Raw genomic sequence first — 22349 nt, 5'->3', positions numbered from 1 at the left:
CACCTCCCTGTCCGGCTCAAGGTGTCTCAACGCTTATCCCCGCCCCAGACTCTCTTTTTGCCGAATTAACTGAAGCTCCGCCTCTTTCCCTATTGACAGCTTAGCTGTGAGTCCCGGCAGATTGTGCACATATGGCAGTTTACAGCTCAGACCTCAGTATTTGCGCTATGTGCTCGTTCTACGTTGTCAACTAGCTGGAAATACAAAAAATCGTGCCTTCTTTATGCCGGTGAGTTTCGCTTCAGTTCGGGTGTTCGCAAAATTCTAATCTGGGAAGGTCAGAGAGACATCTCAAAACGAAGGTCATAGATTTATTTTATCACTTACTAGACATCTAGAGGTAACACCCCAAATTTGTTAAGTGTGACAGCATACAATATTTGATAAGCAAGTGGAAACACACGTAGATTAGATTCAAAACCAAGCAGCGTTTAAACATTACCTTTAGGATCTTCTAATCAAAGTAGAATCACTTTCCATTGTTTTTCTTGTCTAAACACGTTTAAAATATTATTTTCAGCCATGCTTTGTTTATTTAATGGAGGCGGAATGTATTGCATTGGCTTAACAATTTAACCTCTGTTAAAGTTTCGTTAGATAACGTAAGGATTCGGAGTGTAAGTGATCACATCACTAAATCTGTGATATTTGTCTGTACTTATTTCTTAAAGTGTGAATTTGCATAAGTTAACATACATATGGGACTACTTACATTTTGCCATATATCCCAAACCAAGACGTAACATCATATGTTAATGGTACATCTTAAGAAAAGTGAGAACCTTAACAAACCATAAGTAAGGCCACGTATCTTCATTTTGTATGGTATTTAGTCCTTCAGTGGCAAGAAAAAGTATGGGAACCCTTTGGAAATAACATTTATGTATACATCTGTCTTAAAATATGGTGTGGTCTTCATCTAAATTTCAGTAATGAACAAACACGGTCTACTTTAATAAATAACATATACCTGTACATATTGTTGTATTGTTCTTGTACATATTAAATACAGTGTTCAAACATTCACATTGTAAGATGGAAAACGTATGTGAACGCTTAGGCTAATGATTTCAACACAAACTGACTGATGCCCGGGTTTAGCAAACCTGGAGTCCAATCGATGAAACAACAGTGTAGGTATGGTTTTAGCGCTACTTTGACCAATAAAAAAGATTCATACATTTTAAGTCTGATATTCCCAATAAGCATCTCTGTAAGCATGCCTTGCCAAAAAGAGATCTTAGAAGATCTACTGTCAAGAATGTTTGATTTGCAAAAAACTGAAGTGTTAAAAAGTCATTTCAAAAACTTTAGATATTCATTAGTCCCTAGTTAGACAAACTGTGTATAAATGGAGATGATTTAGTACTACAACAACAACAACACTTATTTATATAGCACATTTTCATACAAAAAGTAGCTCAAAGTGCTTTACATAATGAAGAAAAGAAAAATAAAAGACAAAATACAAAATTAAAATAAGATACTGTGGTTACTCTCCCTAGAAGTGGCCACCCAGACAAGATAACTTGAAAGGCACAACACAGGATGCTTAGTGAGGTAAAAGTGAACTCTAGAGTAACAGCTAAAGGCTAGAAAGAATCAGTGGTACAGGTTGACATCTGTGTTCATGAGTCTACCATACAAACAACACTGAACTGGCATGAGAAGCTGCTGCTATATATACAGTATATTCCATATAACAGATTGCCCTTTGTTTCCTATCCTGATTAGACTCCGTTGGCCCTTTACTCTCAAGAGAGTAATAGAAGCCTTTGTGTGAAATCTTTAGTTTCCTGACAGTCGGTCACACAAAATAACCTTTCATTCTGCACAAAAGAGAAGAAAAAAAAATAACACACTGATATGTTTCTTGAAAAAGCTGTTTCATCGTGGCTGTTTTTGAACCCAAAACTGAACTTTAGTAATGCCAGTACCTTGCAGTCGAAGTTAATAGAATAACAGGCTTAAACTGTGCTTGCAATTGTAAAGGCTTCTCTAATAACCAGCTTAACATTTATACGTGACTAATAAGGGAGTTGACCATTAGGACACTGAATGAATAGCTGCAGAAGATGGGGCTTTGCAGTCGTATGTGAATAATAATTAATTCTTTACATTTATATAACACTTTTCTCACTACTCAAAGCACTTTTATGCAAGGAGGACATGTGACGTGAACCCATGATCTCCTTACTGCAAGGCAGCAGCACTACCAAATAATAAATTAAAAATCAGTAATTTCAAGCAATAATAGACATTAGAAACTTTAGTGTATTGGCTATATTTTTAAATCAATTTAATGGAACCTTGATAAAAAAAGGAACGGATTTCTTTCATAAAGATGACAATTTCTGGATGTGTTCAAATCGTACAGTATATAAACAAAGAAACAGAGAGCAAAAGAGAGTTAAATTAGTTAATGCTCATCTTCTAACTTCAACAACTTATGTAAATTGTATAATGTGTTTTTAGGATTTATGAATTAAGTAAAGGTAACCTAAGAAAACGTCACTATATCTCTGTTACTAGGGATAATATCTGTAATAGATCACATCATGAGTAAATATGAGATTACTTCAAAAATGTCTTAAAAGTAATTGTAAATAATATATTTATGTGCAACTGACCGTGTGCTGTATTTTTTTGTCAATATACCATATTATTATTGCTTTTTATACATATGTGGTAATAAATAATTGAGATCATTTCTAGCATGATGTAAATTAAATTACAATAGGAGAAAAAATCTGCAGAAGTAACTTTGTAAATCTTATTTTTTCTTAAAAGTAAACTGTATTGTATTTAGTATTTCCTTTATAATGCACATAACTTTTTAAAACTCTTTTCAACGTTGATCGTGTATTGTTTACATGAAATTCTGCCTACAGATAAGCTGATTTCCTCTGAAAACAGTCAAGCCCTTGCCGATTGCTTTAAGCACCCGTCAATCAAATAACCTCCTTCACACTTGGAGTTTAAATCCCGCCTATGTACTGTTTCGAGCTTACAAAAAAGTAGATCCTCTCCTGCTTCCCCTCCCCATGAAAAGCAAGAGTCCACGCCGTGATTGGTTAAGACGGGTGTCAATTGCAGATTGTTTGGCAGGTGATCGAGTTTCGTGACAGAATGGAGCAGAAGGGACGGAGAGAAGGTAAACTTTGCGTCTCGTTACGAAGTTATGGTGTGGAAGTAAACTAGAAAGGTGAGTTGCCCCAAAACCTAAACATGAAATCCTTTTTACACATGAAAGTTCATGTAGCTGCGTAATGAGGTTACATTTGCGCAGTAAATTCGATTTGCACGTTAACGACGATTGCGTGTCTGCGATTAAAGATAAAATAGGGGAGGGAAAAATAAACTAATGCCTTAATCAGCAATTTGTATTTACCGAAGCTATAATTAAAAACGAGAAAGCTATTGTAAATGGTATTTTGAGTTTTTTTAATGTAATTTTATTTAGTAAAACGGTACCCTGTAAAACGTTTGATATTTCTGCCTCCAGGACAGTACACAGTGTATGCCCTTTTCAGCGCAATAAATCCGCTGGCTTCCTTTAGTCTCGTCATTGTCATGAAGTTCGAGGTTATGGGGGATAAAGATAGCTTTCGGCTGGTTATTTATTCATAGCCCAGATACGTAACTCGCTCGCAGTCGCCTTCTAATACTTACAACTTATTTGAGGTAGCTGTTGTTAGCTGACGTTTATTATACGACGTTCTAAACTGTGGAAAGTGCCCTTTGATTGATCGCTCACAGTTGTGTGGCTGAAACGATTCCTTTGTTAAACTTGAGCGGAGTGTTGTATGGACGAATACCGGTACAGTAGTCCGCTTTACTGGCTAACTTGGCACCTTCCCATAGCAGCACTGGGCCGTGTATATCCTACCGTTTGTCTAGCAAACAAAGTTCCAATTGCCGCAAAACTGTAACGGTTTAAGTAGCATGTAGTTATAGAACCTATTTAAGCCTGTTAAATTTCAGATTCTAGTGCTACAGATATGGGAAAGTACCATGTCTGCCAGTAAATTTGACTAGGTGACCCATGCTGGACTGGGCAAAACCTACCTGCAGTTAAACACAGGAGTCTCGCTTGTCAAAAAGTAAGTGATTTAACCCTTTAGAATGCCCATTAGATGTCATAGGTGGTCCCCTGCATTGGAAACGTGAGTGTGCCAAGTCTAACATTTCAGTGGTGTACCCATGTTGTGCTGGGCGAAACTCACATGTGTAAAGAAGTAATTAGAAAAACAAAAGTTAATTTTTAAATATCAGTTTTAATAACACTGTATAACTTTAAGAGCATTGCAAAGAATTGTCCTACCTGGCTTCCATAGGCTGTGCAAATAAGTAGCCAGATGAACAAATACCTGCAAGTAAGTAGCTAACTTCAGTCTCCTAGGTTATGGATATTATGTAATTCATTTAAAATTGAAAAATATCAATAGTACTTTTTTCTCTCTTAATTACTCTTGACAACATATGTAACATTGCCCATAGACTATGTAGTGGCACGTTTAACTAGAAAATTAATTTATGTTGCATAAGTAAAGCAGACTTCCATGTTATAGTGTAGCAGGGTATGGACCTGAGAGAGCCACACTTCTCAGATGGCAGCAGACCATTTGAGGGGCAGGAATACCTGGAGAAGCTGTCTATAAAAAGCAGCTCCATGAGGAGACAGGGTGGTGGTTGGGGGTTTACAGACACAGCATGTACAGAGAATTTCAATCATGTCTTTTTGCAGCTAAAGTCCGTCAGCCCGGATGCATGGCAGCTGGTGAGCACTAGATTTTAATCCTGGCCATTGAGCTGAGGGACAATGTGGCATACGGGTTGGGTGAGTGGAGAGTGTGATAGTTAAAGCAGCTGAGGAGCATATGTCATTGCAGAATACCTGGACGGCGTGGTGGAAATAGTTGCTGAAGTAGCCAAATTGTCCTTTGTAGAGGCACTTACCAATAGCTGGCATAAAGAGGCTAATTCTGTTCCTCCATATCCTGCACCTAATTGGTCATTGCAGTATTGTCTGAATAAAATCAAGCCATTATTGCACTAAATGCAATATGGCTGGTTGTTCTAGTGAGCTGGATGAATTATTAGCCACTCAGAAGCAGCAACATTACAAATTTCAGGGGTGCAGAAATAGAATCATATGATTTTCATACTCGTGTGCTCTGTGTCTTTTATGTGACATATTTTATAATGATTATTACTTGGCCGTTTTATGGCTAAGTAGGCATTATGTGAACCAGTCTAAGTTTTTAAAAATATTTTATGTAGGGTTATATGAGCAAACGTCATAACAGTATGACCAATGATTTTTGAACAGTGTTAAACCAAGAAAAATGGCTGGGAATAAGAAAATGCTGTATGTTTGAGTTTTCCATCAATCTTTCATCAGCCATCTGTCAAATAACGTATGAGGTGGAATTACAAAAAAAAAAAAAAAGTATGACTTGAGGAGCTTTACACAATTTACAAACTGAGACAGCAGAAAGTGTAGCAAGTTCTTTAGACCCCACATGTGGTCCAAATTGAGGTCCTCCTTCAAACAATGCCCCCTGGGATGGTCGCAAGAGAGTTATGGGGAATGCTAGAAGCTGTGTTTTTGTAAAAGGTTAATAACAAAATTAATTCTTGAAATAAAAAATTGGAGGGCAACAGATAAGATGGGAAGTGTATTCTTTCTGGAATTACTGATAAACTTGTAGCATTTCAGATCTACTGGGTTTGTTTTGAGTCATGTTGCCATGCGGCTAAGATATTTGCCTGATGTGTAGAACTGTTGCCTCAGGCTGCCACACCCTTGCATGTACTACAGCAGAAAAATAAAATGACATATTTTGAAGTCTGTTTGGCAAACAAAGGCATTTACTTGCAGTGTCATTTTGGATATTTTTCTTTCTGCCTTTTCTCCGCTAGGGACTATTTCTAAGATGGAAAGTACAGTTCAGAAGCGTGGGAAAAGAAGAGAAGATGGCCTAGGTACTGCAGTAGATTTCCTGCTTGCTAATGCCAGACTGGTGCTTGGGGTTGGCGGTGCAGCCATGCTTGGTATTGCAACTCTGGCCGTGAAACGGGTAAGTAGGAGGTTCATAATGGTCTACAGTTGCATAAGAACGTTCAGTCACAATTTGCTTATTTCTTCAAATAAATCCACATCATCAGAATTTTTCTGTTTCAGATGTATCAACAATAAACCTCCGTGTCCCAGATTTGTTTTATTTCTTGTATGAACAGACATGTAGAGTACTAGTGGGGGGAAAAAAACCAAACTGTTTTTCATTGAGCAGCTTATGGACCGAGCAGGTGGCCCAGCAGATGGGGATGAAAAACCAGACCAGAAGAGTATCACTGAGAGCTGGGAAGAACTGGGTCTTGTAGGCGCATCACCAAAGCTACTTCGGAAGGAGCTGGAGAGTGCCGTCATGAAAGCAACTTCCACTCCTATTAAAATGGTTAAAAGTAAGTCCAACATTATATAATTGTGTATGTGTGGGTGCACATACTGTTTATAATACATATATACAAACAAATACATGGAAACACTGGAAGTTTATAGTTTGTGGCTTTTAAATATTTTGAAGAAAGCTATTCAGGATATAAATTGCCGAGGCCTAATACTCTTCCTGCAGAAATAAAAGCTGCTTTACTGTACAGTTTTTATGATTGTATGAGTTACTGTCTGGTTTGAGTAATTATTTAGATTTACTTTTTTAAATAATATTCGATTTTTTTTTTTTTTTAGTTTTATATGCCAGTGTTGCAGACAACCTTGTAAAAAAGGGCAGAAATAGTCAGGCTTTCTAAGACATCTTGAACGAAAACAACTTACAAACAAGTTATTAGACATTTATTCAGTACACGCATCACTAAACCATTTGAGATTGTTTTGTTGGGTAGTTTGTGTTGTACGCCGAGGTGTTTGTGAGAGTAATGTATCACTGAATGTTTATCTTTTATTATTATTAAAGGACAGGATTCTAAGCAGTCTGCCACAGTCAAAAGTCCAAAGTTAAAGCTCAAAAAAGTTCAGCTCATCCTCACTCTCCAGGAGAAAATTCTGCAGTACCACCAAACTCATGTTACAGCAGCAGCAGAAGAGCTTAGCCGTGTAAAACAGCAGGCCACCGCAATCTGCACGGAAATGCAACAGTTTTTTCGTAACAAACACCCAGATGTGCCACTGGGTGAGATGAATTTGGGCGGTTCGCTCTTCCATGACCTTCAGGTTACAACTGTAAGTCACGTGTGTCTTTTGTTGCCTTTGTCTATTGAGGAGAAGTTGTGGAATTTTATCCCGGGAGACCAGACTATCCTTAACATTCCTCAGCTTTGGCTTGTTAGACGGACCAGCCTGGAATATTTTCCTCGGGGAAGTAGCTACTGGGACAGATTCACCGTTGGGGGGTACCTTTCGTCAAAGCTGGTTAATGACACCCTGTATAAGACTGTGATGGAGCTAATGAATTGGCCATCCATCGGCAGCATGCTTGATTGTATTATCAGGCCTGTGATGGGGAATCGGGAATTGAAGCTTGAAGTTCAGAAAGAGCAAAGACAACTTTTCATTAACATCTTGCCTACAATCACAATGAACAATACAGTACTTATTCTTCAGGAAAGAGAAAATGATGGTTTTGAGAATCTATGGTGCCAAAGTTTTTACACTGCTGAGAACACCAAGCTTCAGGATCTGGATACTTCAGATCAGGGATTCAGAAGGTGCTGTCTAAAAATCTTCAAAGCTATCTGCAAAGGAAACCCGGCTCTGAAAAAGCTCACCAGCAGTCACCTTGCTAATACCATACTTCACCTCAGTGATGCTGAATCTGGTTGGACAGAAACTGATCTGGCTGACCGATTTCAACAAATTGTCAGAACACTAGTGGGCTACCTGGAGGAAGGTTTCCTTCCTAGCTACTTTAATGCTTCTGTAAACTTACTATCTGATCTCTCTGAAGAAGATATCGATGAAATTGGGTACACTTTGTATTGCGCTTCTTGTGACCCAGACTTTTTGCTTCAACGATGAACATGAGTTGCTAGATACTTTTTAAGAAAATGGTGGACATGTGTAGCTGCGGCACTTTAAACACTGTATTGCTTCACTTGCAAACACGCCTTTCCTTTATGTGACACTTTCAGTGAGGTAACTGGAGATTAAATATTGCTGATGGTCTATATTTTAAGAATCTGTAGTCAGGCCTGAACATAGACCTATGATGGGTGTAGGGGTAGTAAACAAACATGGCACAAGAATATCCTGTGCCCCATTGCCAACACCCTTGAATATTTTTCTTCAAGTCTGCTGACTTATAACACACATTACAGAAATCTGTGTGAAGCAGATTGTTCACATGGCACGTTCTTTGAGCCTTAAAATAGCAATGCACAGAAGGTACTTTCTTCACGTTTCATTTTAATATGAATGTGTGTACACAATTTAGTGCACTTTTTAGCAAAAGCATGTTTTTATGTAGTACACTGATTATTAGGAAATGTGTGGTGCAAGTTTTTAATTGGTTAAAGAATAAGTGCTGAATGTGCTCACTGCTGAGTATTTTTAAAAGCAAATATTGTCAATAAAGATTTACTTATCTAAATCCAAAGTTCTTAAGAATATCTGTCCGCAAATGTAGGCTGGCTCTTTATAAGCCAGCAGCTCCTTTTCAGTATTGATATGCTACCCAGGCTCTAACAGAAAGATCCACTATACTCCCTGCAGTCATCAACCATTGGTGCCCTCGTCACTCTTTCCTTACAAGTTTTAAACAAAAAGTCACACTTGCATTTCTCTATTTTTAAAGAGGTTATTACTACAGCTGATGAATAGTCCATATACAGTAGTATCTATGCAAATGGAGATTATTTATTTAGAGCACTATGCTACAACCCTGGTTACTAAAATGTGGGGTGGAAGAAATGGAAACTGAAAGATGTAACCTCAGTAGTACAGTATCAAATATTTGAGAAACACTGAGGAAACTTTTAGCTGAAGTTCAAAACTTAAACCCTGCTTTCATAATGTTTTTCATTGTTAATCTGTCCACATTTTTATTCTTGATATGTAAATATCTAGGATATTGCAGGAAAGGACTGGGCTCTTAGCATGGATTCTTATTTCTATCTTCATGTTAATTTTGGGATTTTTGTTTTTTTTTTGCTTTCAATTTTTTTTCTCTTCAGCAGTAAGTAAATTCGAGTAACTGAAAATTGGCAAGAAAAATATTCACAGGTGTATTTGATTCGGAATTATAATCCTGGTGTTCCTTTTATTACTGCTTAGATAGCCTCTTTTTTTTCACCTCAGACAATTTTAATAATTCACATCTTCAAAATGGTGCTTCTTTATCATAACAAAACAGGGAGGTAGGGTTGGGGTTACTGTTTGACGAAAATGGTACATCCACCTTCTTGAAAGAGACAATAAAAGCTTTCTTTGTCTTTCACAGCATTCTTTCAGTTGCCATAAGCAAAGTGCTACACTCCTTGCTTTTAGAGCGGAATAGCAGATGAAGTGCTTGAATTGTTTTGCACAGACACACAATAGTTTAGTCTTTTCATCACAAATAGTGAGAAAAATATTTTTTATTTTGCATCATTGTGCAAGATTTCACTGGACCATTTCCTCTACTTTCCTGGCAGCAAAGTTCAGTGGATAATTTCCTTTAGTGGTGGTACATGCATACCACACACACTTTCTGCTCTCCATCCATTAATTTCAACTCTTAAGCCAATTCAGAATTGTAGGATGACAAAAATCAAACCTGGTAACATCAGTTGTAAGGCCAACAGTGTAGTGTAGTAGTGTACCAACAGTGGATTGTGGCACAGTGGATTATACACGCACGTTTACTCACTCGGCTGGTCTTGAGGAGCCAGTTGACTAGTTGTTGTAGAATGTAACAATACCACACCCGTAAATGGGACAAATCCAAGTTTAAAATAGGAAGAGCTTGCGTTTGTGTTGTTCAAAATGTCCTGCAACTTTCTAGCTTCTTGGCATTTGTTGTTCTTTATTTACTTACTGTATTAAGGAAGAAAGCAAAATTATTAATGAGCTGCCACTAAGCATTTCATTCTGGAGCAGCATGTAAGAGATGTTTAGCAAAGTTCAATAACCGCAGTCATACTGTATTTAGAGAGAAGAGGGGCCAATGTTTAATGTTTCAATGCTTAATGGGGTAAGTTAACCAGCTAATCTTATAATAATTTCCCCAAATCAATATTTTTAGTGATCTTAACTGAGAGATGAACTTTTGATTGCTCATATTAAAAGATGGATCACTCTTTCACTTGTATTATAATTCACCATAAGTATCTTTGTAGTGGTATAGTGAACAAAAATGTTTATTAAGTAAAACTTTTATTATGTTAACAGGTATTATACATTTTTTAATTCTGCTATAAACTGAAAGGTAAAACTTGAGTGCAAATACCTTAAAACTAATGCATATTGTCCTAATCTGTAACTGAAACATTTCTGATTTATGTATTAAGCCATTATTTCACTGATTTCCAAAGTATCCAATAAAACCATAGAGCTTTCATTTCTGAAACTCTTCCAACAACAAAATCTGAACAATTCTTAACAATACTATGTCTTACACCAGACGTATTCTTGAATAATAAAACCAAGCCGCTGACTAGCTTTGACTGGTATGACACAGTCCTTTTTAATGGTAATCATATCTTTATATGTGATTGCCACTATGGCCCAAACAAGTAATGTGCTCCATTACAGTCTTGAATAGGACAGAGAATCCAGGCCACAGTCCCTTTTATAAAAGGAGTTAAATATTTATATTCTCATGTGCAATTCAAATCAAGCAATTTCTAGATGTCCACCTTCATTGACGCTGAGGGCATTTGGTTTTGGTGTGGCCTGGCTGGTGGCAGATGCCACATGTCCGCTGTCGCTTCATTGTAGATCCATTAACGGTGAAACTGGGACTTGGTCTCTTTGTCTTTGGACCACCTCCTCTTCTGGCTCCTGCAAACTCCTCTCCAGTTGATCCTAATTAAAGTGAAAAAGCCAAAGTAATGCTGTAAGCATGGAAATTTGAAAATTCAAGTGAATCTGATAAAGTGAATTCAACACTATGCCTCTCCTAATTCCTTTCCAAACACTTTACATTATCTTGGGCATTCTTTATGGCTTCCGATGACATGTATGTCCACTTTATCCTCTTGGCCTCCTAAGTAATCATATGGGCATAATAAATTTGGCAAATTAAAATACCAATCAGTCCAACATGCTTGTTTGGTTAGCTAATAGTTCCACTAAGTCATCCTAATATCCAGAGAAAAAGATGTCAAGGTGTCTGCTTCAAATCCATTACTCATTCGTTTGTTCCGCATTTCCACAACAATGTGTCTTTCTGGTTTCAGCCTTAAATGTACCCCCCCCCCCCTTAATTTCCATGACTGTCCACAAGTGATTTGCTATTTAATCAAAAGAAATCTGCTGATCAGCTTTATGAATTAAAATTTGGAGGACCCTGATTAGTCTCCACACAGCCTTCTCCGATTAAACAAGTTAAACTTCCTTGGCCTGTCAGGGCCTTTAGTCCTTGGCTGCTCCCTTCTGTAATGCTTCTGTCTGTCTCAATAGTGCACTATATGTAAATAAATACTGTCCCTTGATTTATATTCAATACTTTTTACAATAAAACCTAACATTTTATTTGAATGCTTCTGCACATTACCTAGCCAATGAGAATGTTATGTCAATGTAAACCCCCCAAAGACTTGACTGAGGTTACCTCTTATAAAATGCGTCTCCCATCTAGTATTTATAGTGAACATTTCGTTTTGCCTACATCTAGAACTTTTCTATATTAAAAAGCTTTTTTCAAGTCTTTGCCCAGTTTTGGGAATTTTCCAGTTCTTTCCGATCTGTTTTTGCTGCCTCATCAGTATTTGCTATCACTAACATTTTACTATTGACCACAAACTTCACATTTACTAAGTATACCAGAATCCCTTGTTTATATAACTTGGAAAATGTAATGCTTTAAAGACCGACTTCTGCTGAACACCGGCCACGTGGAGTATTCTATCTGAACATTTTTGTCCCTTGCCAAAAGTTGAAGTCCAGTTTTGTAAGATATCTCTAATGCCAGTAGCTTCTAGATTCAGACTTAATCTTTGGTATGGGGCCGTATCAATGTCTTTTATAAATCTAAGTAAATTACGTTGTATGCTTTAGTTAACAGATTGGTCTGGTAGGAAGTTTCTCTCATAAATCATAGTATTTTTATACAATTTTTTCATTTCTTGCCATAATTTCAATAATTCTGTGGGGTACGGTGGCACAGTGAGTAGCGCTGTTGCCTCGCAGTTAGGAGACCCGGGTTCGCTTCCAGGGTCCTCCCTGTGTAGAGTTTGCATGTTCTTCCCATGTCTGCTTGGGTTTCCTCTGGGGGCTCTGGTTTCCTCCCACAGTCCAAAGACATGCAGGTTCTAAATTGTCCCGTGTGGGTGGGTGTGTGTGTGTGTGTGTGTGCCCTGCGGTGGGCTGGTGCCCTGTGTTGGCTGGGATTGGCTCCAGCAGACCCCCGTGACCCTGTAGTTAGGATATACAGTAATCCCTCACCTATCGCGGGGGTTACGTTCCAGAGCCCCCCCGCGATAGGTGAAATCCGCGAAGTAGCGACCTATATTTATTTTATTATTTATACATATTTTAAGGCTTTATAAACCCTTCCCACACTCTTATAAACCTTTCTCACTCTCTTGTTAACCTTTCCCACACTCTTATAAACACTTCCTATGCTCTTAAACACTTTCTACATTCTTAAACACCTCAGACCAACACTGCACACTGCCTGCACGCAGCGATCAGACGTCAATGTGTCTGCACTCGCTTTGTGAAGGGGGGCAGCTGAACTCACGCTGAGCAGAAATGGACTTTGTGCTGCTTCTGCCAAAATGCCTGCTTGTCGCTCTGCTCGAGGAGTGTGTGTGTGTGTGTGTGGGTGTGTGAGAGCTGAACGCACCTTCGCTCAAACCCCCCCTCCCCGGAAGCGCAGTTCGCATTGTCAAGGGGGTGGGGAGCTGAATGAACGCTAAGGAGAAGTGGACTTTGTGCTGGGTTTGTGCTGCTTGTCGCTCTGCGTGTCAATAATTTAAAAGCCTGTACAATCAGGCTTTTAGGTGTACATCACCAATTTTCCTGTCTCACTGTCTTGTCTTGCGTGAAGTTAAAATGTTTTATAATAGTGAGATGTTACTCATATCCTTAGCCCGACATCCACATATCATATGTGTTAACAAAGTGTGTTTTATAAGTTTACATGTGTTTAAAGCATGTGGGATGGGTATTTTAAGGCTTAAACTAAAAAAAATGTTTATTTATATGGTCTTTCTATATCGTGGATTTTCTCCTGTTGCTGATGGGTCTGGAACATAACTTCCGCGATAGGCGGGCAATCACTTGTATTTAAAAACCCGCGAAGTCGTGAATCCGCGAAAAGTGAACCGCGAAGTAGCGAGGGATTACTGTAGCGGGTTGGATAATGGATGAATGGATGTGGGGTACAAAAGTAACACTTGCTGGTTTTTAATTACTAGACTCCATTTTGTTACCTTCCTTGTGCTCTAGAGTTATATTTGCACCTTTCCATCCATCAGGTACTTCTCTCACTTGAATTAACTATCAGCATATGCCTAACAAAGGTTTATAAATGACATCTATCATTTATTTTAATATTACCAGTATACTCCTACCAGTAACCGGGGGTTTTATTAATCTTTCAGTGTATCAAGGGCCTGAAACACATCTCCCTCTTATTTTAAAATCTGTAAACGTTTAGCTTGTTTTTACTTCTACCTGAGGCATTTGGCTTATTTCTACTGTTACAAATATTTGGCAAAAATATTTATTTAGTTAATTTTCCGTTACCACTTGTGCATCTTGAATGTTTCTTTTGCGGTTTATTTTGGCTTCAGTTTCAGTTTCTCTTTTAACCTTTCAAATGCTCTTTTTGATCACTAACTGGAGTGTTCAGTATTTCTCAAAAGCAGTTTAATTTTACAATTGGAAAAAAAAATTGAGTATTTTAGTGTAACTCACAAGCTCTTACTTTTTTCATGTGCACAAGTATACCAATGATTTATGTTGTCATCACATCTAGTAAAGTTTAGATAGCTCAGCATATGGTCTGAAAGGTATTTTAAAACACTGGAAAGTCTATAAGTCAGTCACACAAGATTTTAGTACCAACAAATAAGCTGCAAATTCCAACATCTCATACTACCTAAAAATTCCCAGTTTAACTTCTAGTCTGAAACACTGCATCCCCTCTTTCTCAAACATGTTTGAATGTTTATAGCACAACTGGCAATACCCAGCAGACCATTTAAAAATATGAAAAGGTATATTACCAAACATAGCAAAATTGCTCAGGTCCCTCTCCATTTCAGGTCCTCACAGGAAGGTGAATGCAGAGGTGCCCTGTGAGGGAGTCCTGTTCTTCAGTGGGCTCTCTCTTATCAGCCTTGCTATATGGTACAACTGACACTTATCAAAAAAGTGAAAATGTTTTGTTTGTTCTATTCTTTATACGTTAAAAAACTAGAAAATCTGATTAGAAATAAGCCCTCTCTGATGCAGCTCCTACAAAAAAAGCTGTTGCTACAACCATGACAAACATGAAACACAAAAACTTAAAGACACATCTCGTATCTTAACATAGCCCAACATTCTCAAACCAGCTTAGGATAAAACTCTACCTTGGAAGCATCAGGTGCAGGAAACTAGCTCAACACAGGGCACACTCACCCATATACCCACATCCACATGCATACAATTCAAAGATGGTAACTAGCTTCCCCTGCACATCTTTGGGATATGGAAGTAAAAAACAACAAATACATGAGGAAGACATACAATCTCTGCAGGGACAAGGATGTTGGACCAATGAAGGAACAGCACTAAAAATTGTGTCAGTGTGCCCATAACACTTCATCTATTTTCAATCCTGCGCAATTCCATCATGGCAGTTGCAGGGCACACTCACTCAGCAACTCTAATACTTGGCATTAGAGTTCAAAATAATCTAATACACACTACACAGAAACAGTCACCACCATGACAAATTAACCAGAGAATTTGTAATCATTCGCGTCAAATACTATGACAAGAGTTAATTTTTAGAGAAAGTGGATCAAGGGAAAAAGTTAAATTTATCCCAGCACAATATGCTTTGTTCTTCAGTGCAGCATGTTTGAGCAGTCTAGCAAGTTATCTTCAATAATTTCTCCTCATTTTCACCTTTGGTAAAACCAAACTATTCCTAAATTCCAGTGAAAGAGCTGCTTATTGTATGCACAAACCATGTGACCCTTTGTGTGCTTGCTCATTCCTAATTCTTTTTGATTGCTTGTTTGTGGTGATGTTTTAGTTTTTTTTATTTGCCAATAAATATCACAAGCAGGAAAAGACTACTAGCGTATAAACTGGACTCAAAAATTGAACCTAAGTATCTCATATCAAACAACACATCTTGTGTGGGATTTTAACAGGCTAAAGCTTAAGTCACATCACTAGCCACAGAGGAAGTCAGACTTGTTACTGGATCACATCAATTTACATGACTGAAAATATCACTGGACATGTCAAATTTAGTGACTGTATGCCGCCTTCCCAGCCCAGTTGAGCTTGCCCCTTTTCTGACAGCCAATAACATGCTTGGCTGACGGTGCCAGTGCTGTATAAAAAGTTAACAGTTGGGGGGAGTTCAGTCACAAGTTGGGTCCTTTTCTTCCTCCTTTCCATTTCTGTTGTGGTATGTAAAACATGAGCTATCAGATAGATGAGTTTCTCTTCTGTCTGTTAGGTCCAAAACTCCATTTTTATTCCATGTCTGTGCATCATATGTATTGTACTTCTGGCTGAGCATTTATTGCTTTTCAGCTGTCCTGCATAGAGCTCGCCTCATGACTAAAGACAAAATCAAACCTGCTTAATTTTGTTTGGAGGGAATTCCTGGACTAGTTAGAACGAGATGTGGAGCACATCACGTTACGTGACTGGCTTTAGGTCCAAAACACCCACAATCCTTATTCCCATGTTTGAACATTATATGTATTGCACTTCTAGCTGTAACTAGTTATAGAGAGTTGCGGGGCATGTCATGTTATGCGACTGGATTTCATGGGGGCACGCCACCAACTGTGTCTGACTAGCTATGATTATATGAATGAAGGCTACACCTGAAAATTGCTGGAAAAGCCATCTAATGTAACACTACCATAGCTAATCAACTCCAGTGCTTTTTGCTGAAGTCTGCATTTTTTAGTAAAATGGTCAATTAGGACGATCATTCAAACACAATTCCATGTTTACAGGTTCGGTTAATAACCACAGTCACACCAAAGCTTAATCTCAATCTTACCCTGTAACTGTAAGTACTTGAACTTATTAGTTCATTGATCTCTTCTTTCAGGGTTAATTCATCTAAAGTTTATTCATTTTGCTAACAATTGAACAAAAAGGTTGTTAAGATGAAATAAAAAAAATCACTTTGCTGTCCCAATATAAGCTAGAGTGTTTTTCAGTTTCTTTGTTACACCTTGTCTGATGAAGGGGCCTTAGCTGCCTCGAAAGCTTTTATAATCTTTTATAATAGCTGCATTTGTAATCTATTTAGTTAGCCAATAAAAGGCATCATTTCACCCTACTTTCTCCTGTAACTGTAAGACAAAGACATTTGCTACTGTACCTGGAGGCACGTTTTCATCAGCCCACTGGAAGAAGCCGCACTGCTGTTCCCTGGGTTTTGGACATGTGTGAAAAGGGCGTCCTTTATTAGGCCCATCCTTCATTACTGTGCGCCTCACTGTGGGTTCATTACATCTGCACACAACATTGTCTCCTCCACTGCCTGCATAAACATTTGAACTAGAGCACTGAAATGGGTTTACAGACTGGAGAGGCTGTACTGAGGTTAAGAAGCTTCTGTTTGCCATATTGTCTCCCCCATGTGCCTGTTGATCTGCCCACAAAAAGAAGTTGCAATTTCCAGTACTGCACTTGTAGAATTGCCGCCCCTGGTTTGGTCCTTCCTTTTTTACGGTTAACAGAATAGCATCTTGTTGACAGTTACAGACAATGGCATTGTCTCCAGTTGGTACAGTTGGGGGAGGGCTAATGCCAGGCAATTTGAATTCACTTCTGTTTTCTTTGGAGTTTGATGGATGTCGATGGCCAACACTTGTCCTGTTTAGCGGATTCCGAGGCTGACTGTTATGCAGATGGTTAGTTGCAGATGCTGGTCTGGCCTGAGAGATTGTTTCTTGGCTACCAACACCCCTTAAATATTTAAGATCAAGAATTTCATTCAGCATTTCATCACAACCCCCAATACAGCCAACAAATTCCAGAGGCATTGTGGGTGGAAGACTTCCTCTCTTGAATTTAAACTTCATCCTGAAATTAAAAGAAAAAGAAAAAACAAAAGCATCATTCCTGCAGCTATTTCTAAAGCACTTCAAACAGTAGCCTTATATTGCTTAGGAGAAATGAATAAATGAAAGAGAAGTAAGCCAAACTCCCAGAACTCATTTCACCACTAATAAATACTCAAAGCACCTCATTTCGGTTAAAAAACAAACCAGGAATTTCTTACATTTGCACAGGATGTGGACGGCAAGTAGGACAGACACTTTCATCTCTGCTGACTTCAAGAACTGAATCAGGGAACCATACAGCCACTCTGCATCCAGGGTAGCCTGTACATGACAAGTAAAACCTGAAATATAAAACACACTCTGTAAAAAAAAAAACTACATAAAACCAGGAGAAAGGTCCTAGAAGGAAATACACTTGTTCTTGTGAAATTTTCTTTGTCAATTAGGCTTTATTGTATTGTGCCTATAGAAATTGTGAACAAACATTTGTTTGCTTAGCAGAATGATTACAAGATACACTAAATCAAATTCCTTTTAGCAATGTAGTTTAAAATGCAAAATTTGAGTAAAAAACCCTCTACCAAATTTATTAGCCTAATTTTTTTTAAGCCTAACAGCATTAAGTGAATGGGAGGACCTAATTATAAATGGGACACCAAGTCCAACTAGGGCACCCCAGGCCAATTACCTGGCACACATGTTCACAAGATGTGGCATGAAACCAGATAAACCTTAGACAACCCACGTGAACAAGGGAATAATGTGCACATTTTTATTTATTTATTTTTTTACAAAACTAAAATATTGAATACTATGCAAATCACCAGCCTACCAATGCACCTGTAAGCACAACTGCAAATAGCACCATCAATGTTGATAACGGTTAAAGTAGCAAGAGCTCATGGACATTGACAATTGTTACGTATGATGATAAATATCACTCACCATATTGTTATCTTGAATCTGAGAAATCCTGACACTTCTTTTCTTAGTGTGAACACCCAAAGTACACATTCCAGTCTCATTAAAGTACGCTTTCTAATTTGTTTTACTCATTGATTGATTGTAACCTTCCTGCTGTTTCCATACTTACTTTATAAAGGATGCAAATGCTGTGCATGAGCACTTACTGTATTTATAACTTCTGATTGTGTAATTTATTAAAGGGTGCAAAATGAAGCAGGGAAGGGTTCCAAAACACCTTTTATCTGGGTTTGCTAGAAGTCGCTTTGTTACTGTACTTGATTTGATTCAGTGGTGCCAATTTGATTTATAATATCCACCTGCAATTTGACAAGGGTGCTATGTTGTAATCTTTTGTTTTTTATAAAGCACATTGTGATTGCGTGTGAGGGGATGGCGCTTAGGTACTAACCATTTTTTAAATTTCCTAAACAGTTTTCAAGATCAAAATCGGCTAACCATAACTATTTTGTTTGCATTCCTACTTGAAAACCTCCAACTGACATAACTGGAGTCTGTAATCTTGGGCACAGAGCAATTTTCAAAGTAAACCTAACCTAAATCATTTTTCTAGATTTCAACAAAGCTGGAAGACAAGTGTTGTTAAAAGACACAGCAAAGTCAGAATGTTTTTTGTGTTTTAATGATACCTGTGGCAAAGAAGAAATTAACTTTATGGTTTAAACAGCTAATGACCTATGAATTGCAGCCAAATCAGCCCTATGTGAGGTTGACATTTCAACTCAATTCAAAAGTGCTTTTTAATTTTTTAGTTCAACAATATTGGAAACAAAAATGTTAATATATTCAATAAAAAGAATAATATATATATATATATATATATATATATATATATATATATATATGATAATATAGAAAAACTACTTACCCTTTGCCATCTTTTTTTGCTCTTAGCACCATGTCCTTGTTGCACTGCGGACATTTCCGTACTGGAAGGGGAATCTCCATTTGAATCTGTTCACTCTCAGTGAATTCTCTTGCCTCACCAAAATAACTGGACAGTGCTTCATCTAGTCTAAATAAAACATCCAACATGAATACATTCTATTAATACAGAGGGTTTCCTTCATGCTGTAAAATACAGTGCATCCAGAAAGTATTCACAGCGCATCACTTTTTCCACATTTTGTTATGTTACAGCCTTATTCCAAAATGGATTAAATTCATTTTTTTCCCTCAGAATTCTACACACAACACCCCATAATGACAACGTGAAAAAAGTTTACTTGAGGTTTTTGCACATTTATTAAAAATAAAATAACTGAGAAATCACATGTACATAAGTATTCACAGCCTTTGCCATGAAGCTCAAAATTGAGCTCCGGTGCATCCTGTTTCCCCTGATCATCCTTGAGATGTTTCTGCAGCTTAATTGGAGTCCACCTATGGTAAATTCAGTTGATTGGACATGATTTGGAAAGGCACACACCTGTCTATATAAGGTCCCACAGCTGACAGTTCATGTCAGAGCACAAACCAAGCATGAAGTCAAAGGAATTGTCTGTAGACCTCCGAGACAGGATTGTCTTGAGGCACAAATCTGGGGAAGGTTGCAGAAAAATTTCTGCTGCTTTGAAGGTCCCAGTGAGCACAGTGGCCTCCATCATCCGTAAGTGGAAGAAGTTCGAAACCAACAGGACTCTTCCTAGAGCTGGTCGGCCATCTAAACTGAGCGATCGGGGGAGAAGGACATTAGTCAGGGAGGTGACCAAGAACCCGATGGTCACTCTGTCAGAGCTCCAGAGGTCCTCTGTGGAGAGAGAAGAACCTTCCAGAAGGACAACCATCTCTGCAGCAATCCACCAATCAGGCCTGTATGGTAGAGTGGCCAGACGGAAGCCACTCCTTAGTAAAAGGCACATGGCAGCCCGCCTGGAGTTTGCCAAAAGGCACCTGAAGGACTCTCAGACCATGAGAAAGAAAATTCTCTGGTCTGATGAGACAAAGATTGAACTCTTTGGTGTGAATGCCAGGCGTCACGTTTGGAGGAAACATGGCACCATCCCTACAGTGAAGCATGTTGGTGGCAGCATCATGCTGTGAGGATGTTTTTCAGTGGCAGGGACTGGGAGACTAGTCAGGATAAAGGGAAAAATGACTGCAGAAATTTACAGAGACATCCTGGATGAAAACCTGCTCCAGAGCACTCTTGACCTCAGACTGGGGTGATGGTTCATCTTTCAGCAGGACAATGACCCTAAGCACACAGCCAAGATATCAAAGGAGTGGCTTCAGGACAACTCTGTGAATGTCCTTGAGTGGCCCAGCCAGAGCCCAGACTTGAATCCGATTTAACATCTCTGGAGAGATCTTAAAATGGCTGTGCACTGACGCTTCCCATCCATCCTGACGGAGCTTCAGAGGTGCTGCAAAGAGGAATGGGCGAAACTGGCCAAGGATAGGTGTGCCAAGCTTGTGGCATCATATTCAAAAAGGCTTGAGGCTGTAATTGCTGCCAAAGGTGCATCGACAAAGTATTGAGCAAAGGCTGTGAATACTTATGTACATGTGATTTCTCAGTTTTTTTATTTGTAATAAATTTGCAAAAACCTCAAGTAAACTTTTTTCACGTTGTCATTATGGGGTGTTGTGTGTAGAATTCTGAGGAAAGAAATTAATTTAATCCATTTTGGAATAAGGCTGTAACATAACAAAATGTGGAAAAAGTGATGCGCTGTGAATACTTTCCGGATGCACTGTAAGTATATTTTACATGTAATTTGTGCAGGAGATGTTAAAGTATTTTATTGATCAAGAAGCTAAAGTTAATTTATGCTTCTATATGTCACAAGTATGAAACCTAAAGGCAAAACTGACTTAACTAAATAAAACAATAGGACTGGAAGAACAGCCACACACTAAAAAAATGACATTAATCTTTTAAGCGTGTAATTTATAGTATTTAAAGGTTTTCTAAAAATGCATTATGAAGACCAAATAAGTGAACATGCAACTTTTTAAACAGCTGAATGTATGATTCCAGAGTTCACTGGATGTTAGTATTTTAACCTATATAGGTGAAAGTAGGTAGAACCCATCTTATAAGCAGTCTACAAATCTGATGTAAGCAACTACAGTACTTTGCAAAGTTTCTTGAAAATGGCTTTTCCAGAAGTTATTAAGAACTAACACTGTTTTGATGACTTGAAACAATGCCTGATATTCTACAAACTGGACAACAGCTACATTTGTCACTTGTAATATTACCCTATACTTTTTCATTTATAAAATATCCTTTCTAAATTTAGATGTATGGTATACTGTACATACTAGTACTATAATGTGGTTATTATAAGAATATCCACAAGTAGATTTTGGATTTTTAAAATCTAATTAAAGAGCCATAACAGAATCAAAACATTACTTTTCAACCAAGGGTCTGGAAGTATTCAACAAATTACACCTGTGGGATTTTGCATCAACTTTCGAGACCATTAACTTCCACTGCTGCAGAAAAGCTGTAAGTTGTTAACTCATTACTTTTTCCCTGAAAAAGGCCTTTTTATATACTTTTGAACAGTTTTTTTTTTTTTTTTTTTAACATCTGTAAGAGTTTACGATTTACCTTTGTACCATTTCAGGTTACTCACTGGACTTAAACTAGTTAAGTTTCAATAAAAACTGTAAAAATTAAGGTGTTCTAAAACTTCTGACCGGTACTGTATGTCTCAACAATGTGTCTTTTGAGATTTAAAAAGCCAGAATGAGCATAACGCTAACTAGGGGTGTTCATAAGAAATGTAATGTACTTCATCAGGTAGATGAACATAATAAACAAGAATAGTTGTGTGAAATATTTGAAATATTAAAATGTGTGCTTTAATTTAAATGTTCATAAAGGCTAAACATTATCGATTATAATATAAGTTTGTAATTTTTCACCCACTGATAGAAGTATTTAGGGGGCTAGATCCGAAGTAAAGGATCAAAAATAATATTATATC

General features: G+C 37.9%; 2 protein-coding genes across 4 annotated transcripts in view; one reads left to right on the top strand and one right to left on the bottom strand.

Annotated features, from left to right (window-relative positions):
• The first annotated feature begins 98 nt into the window (after positions 1-98).
• mief2 (mitochondrial elongation factor 2) lies at positions 99-8609 on the top strand. 3 transcript variants are annotated; one of them, XM_028814430.2, is made up of 4 exons: positions 99-229; positions 5926-6083; positions 6297-6468; positions 6978-8609. In XM_028814430.2, exons 2-4 carry the CDS (start codon positions 5940-5942, stop codon positions 8036-8038), a joined length of 1377 nt encoding a protein of 458 aa, XP_028670263.1. In that variant the 5' UTR covers positions 99-229; positions 5926-5939; the 3' UTR covers positions 8039-8609. The 3 variants fall into 3 exon arrangements, with proteins under 3 accessions (XP_028670263.1, XP_028670261.1, XP_028670262.1); XM_028814428.2 differs by lacking the exon at positions 99-229 and adding an exon at positions 3011-3154; XM_028814429.2 differs by lacking the exon at positions 99-229 and adding an exon at positions 3024-3205.
• Positions 8610-10383: 1774 nt separating this feature from the next.
• The window catches only part of top3a (DNA topoisomerase III alpha), a 35745-nt gene continuing 23779 nt past the window's right edge, over positions 10384-22349 (bottom strand). The window contains exons 17-20 of the mRNA XM_028814426.2: positions 19274-19420; positions 17640-17762; positions 16734-17440; positions 10384-11023 (exon numbers count right to left, since the gene is read on the bottom strand). Coding sequence (XP_028670259.1) covers positions 10857-11023; positions 16734-17440; positions 17640-17762; positions 19274-19420 — 1144 coding nt within the window. The 3' untranslated portion in view covers positions 10384-10856. The remainder of the gene's footprint in view (positions 11024-16733; positions 17441-17639; positions 17763-19273; positions 19421-22349) is intronic.

The sequence above is a fragment of the Erpetoichthys calabaricus genome, chromosome 11, assembly GCF_900747795.2.
Source record: "Erpetoichthys calabaricus chromosome 11, fErpCal1.3, whole genome shotgun sequence".
In the NCBI taxonomy this organism is placed as follows: domain Eukaryota; kingdom Metazoa; phylum Chordata; class Cladistia; order Polypteriformes; family Polypteridae; genus Erpetoichthys; species Erpetoichthys calabaricus.
This window is presented reverse-complemented; position numbering and strand designations above follow the sequence as displayed.